General features: G+C 36.4%; 1 protein-coding gene across 1 annotated transcript in view; it reads right to left on the reverse strand.

Moving 5' to 3' along the window:
- Nucleotides 1-381: 381 nt before the first annotated feature.
- Nucleotides 382-1,756, reverse strand: part of ABHD3 (abhydrolase domain containing 3) — a 34,218-nt gene continuing 32,843 nt past the window's right edge. Inside the window, exon 9 of the mRNA XM_019526111.1 lies at nt 382-1,209. Coding sequence (XP_019381656.1) covers nt 1,031-1,209 — 179 coding nt within the window. The 3' untranslated portion in view covers nt 382-1,030. The remainder of the gene's footprint in view (nt 1,210-1,756) is intronic.

Raw genomic sequence — 1,756 nt, forward strand, 5'->3', positions numbered from 1 at the left:
CTGGGAGGGAAATGATGATGTACAGTCAAGTTTCATACCATTCTTTTATCACTGGAACAGACACAGGACACGAGGGGCTACAAACATTTTGTCAAGTCTTTAACAAGTGCACAGAATAAACTAGCTGAAACAAAAATTCTCCCCTCCTTTTCCATTATATTAATTGCATATACTATTTACAACAAATGGAAATATGAATTTTTAAAAGCAGACTGCACCCCACGTTCCTAACATTTATTTTTAAAAACCAAAAATGTTCCTGCAAAGTAGTAAACAATGTGTGATTCTGTATTTTATGTTTCTTTACCATACTTATGTGAAATATATGCATTGTATATACAATACTACATAAGATTAAATAAACACTTAAATGCAAAATGATTTTTTTAAATGACATTTTATTATGCATTGCTTCAACAGCATCTTTTTGTAATATAGAAATATTATAAATTAGTTAACAATAAAAATAATTGTGCAAGACATACAGCATTACCATTATAAACTAATCCTAAATCTGTAATTCTCTCAGGGTAAACAACAGATACAGTATCAGTCTAATTCAGTTGTAATCTATTCTCAAATGTAAAGACTACTTGAAGAAACAATGCTGTTTTTGCATTCCTTCTTTTCCTTCTGTTCTTATATTTCATTATTCTCACCAATTTGTAATAAGCAACAAAAATAAGTGTAATTTTAGAAGTTACAGTTTTTATATTATCAATCAAGTCTCCTAAAATGCACTGGCTTAAATAAAAACCCTGAGGAATTATTATCTATTACTTAAAGATTTTGGTTAAGTGCAGTTGGATGTACGCAGAGTGCTGTTTTATTTAAGGTCATTCTTAGTAAGGCATATTATAAATACAAAAGTGACAATGTAATAGGTAAAATTCTTGCTACAAAATTTTAGGCAAATGTATTTTTTGCGGAAAGTGATGGACTTCATCCATTTTGCTGGCTTACAGTAGTTAAAACTTGTGCATTAGGCTGAGTTGCCCTTTTCAGAATGTGCTAAAATAGTGGTCCAAAGCTACATGCTAATGACTTGTTTCCCATGCTCAAAAATAGCTTGCACATACTGCTTGAAGACTCTGTCCATATAAGTGCAATTCCTTGGCCACATTCCTTCCAGAAAACCAATATGGCCTCCACAGGAGGTAAGAACAATAGCAACATTTGGATTTTGTTTGGCCATTTCCACTGGAACAGCTAAAAAGGGAGAAAAGAAAGGTTTGACAGTCCTCCCACAAGTCTTAGTAATATCTATTAAATAGTTCTCATGCTAGATACAAATTAAAAATTGCATGCAACAGAAATAAAGGAAAAGAGGGTGCAGGACTGGGACATTAGACACTGTCCCCGATGCTGTAGAATAATATTGCTCAAGTATCCCTGGCTCACCTGCTCCTACCTGCATGCATGAAACTTGGAAACGAGGGGGCACATGCTGTTGCTGCTGTCCAGGATACCAGAGACAGAGATCTTAAGAGTGACACTGGCAGTAATGCCAACCGTCATGAAAAAGATCACGAGACTCCTGATTTTTAAGTCAAACTAACTCTGACTCATTATCTCCTGATAGAGAGATCAAATCTCAGGATTTTTTCTTCTGGCACATGTAGAGTGTGCCAAGCTGGTAAGTCTGTGAAGAGGAAGGGGCAGGGGGAGGGAGGGGGAGATCAAGGTCCCCATGGTGAGGGAGGGAGTGGGGTAGGGATGAATGGCGCCGGGGTGATGCGTAGGGGGGTGCACATGT

The sequence above is a fragment of the Gavialis gangeticus genome, unplaced genomic scaffold (assembly GCF_001723915.1).
Source record: "Gavialis gangeticus isolate Ggan-Ray unplaced genomic scaffold, GavGan_comp1, whole genome shotgun sequence".
In the NCBI taxonomy this organism is placed as follows: Eukaryota; Metazoa; Chordata; order Crocodylia; family Gavialidae; genus Gavialis; species Gavialis gangeticus.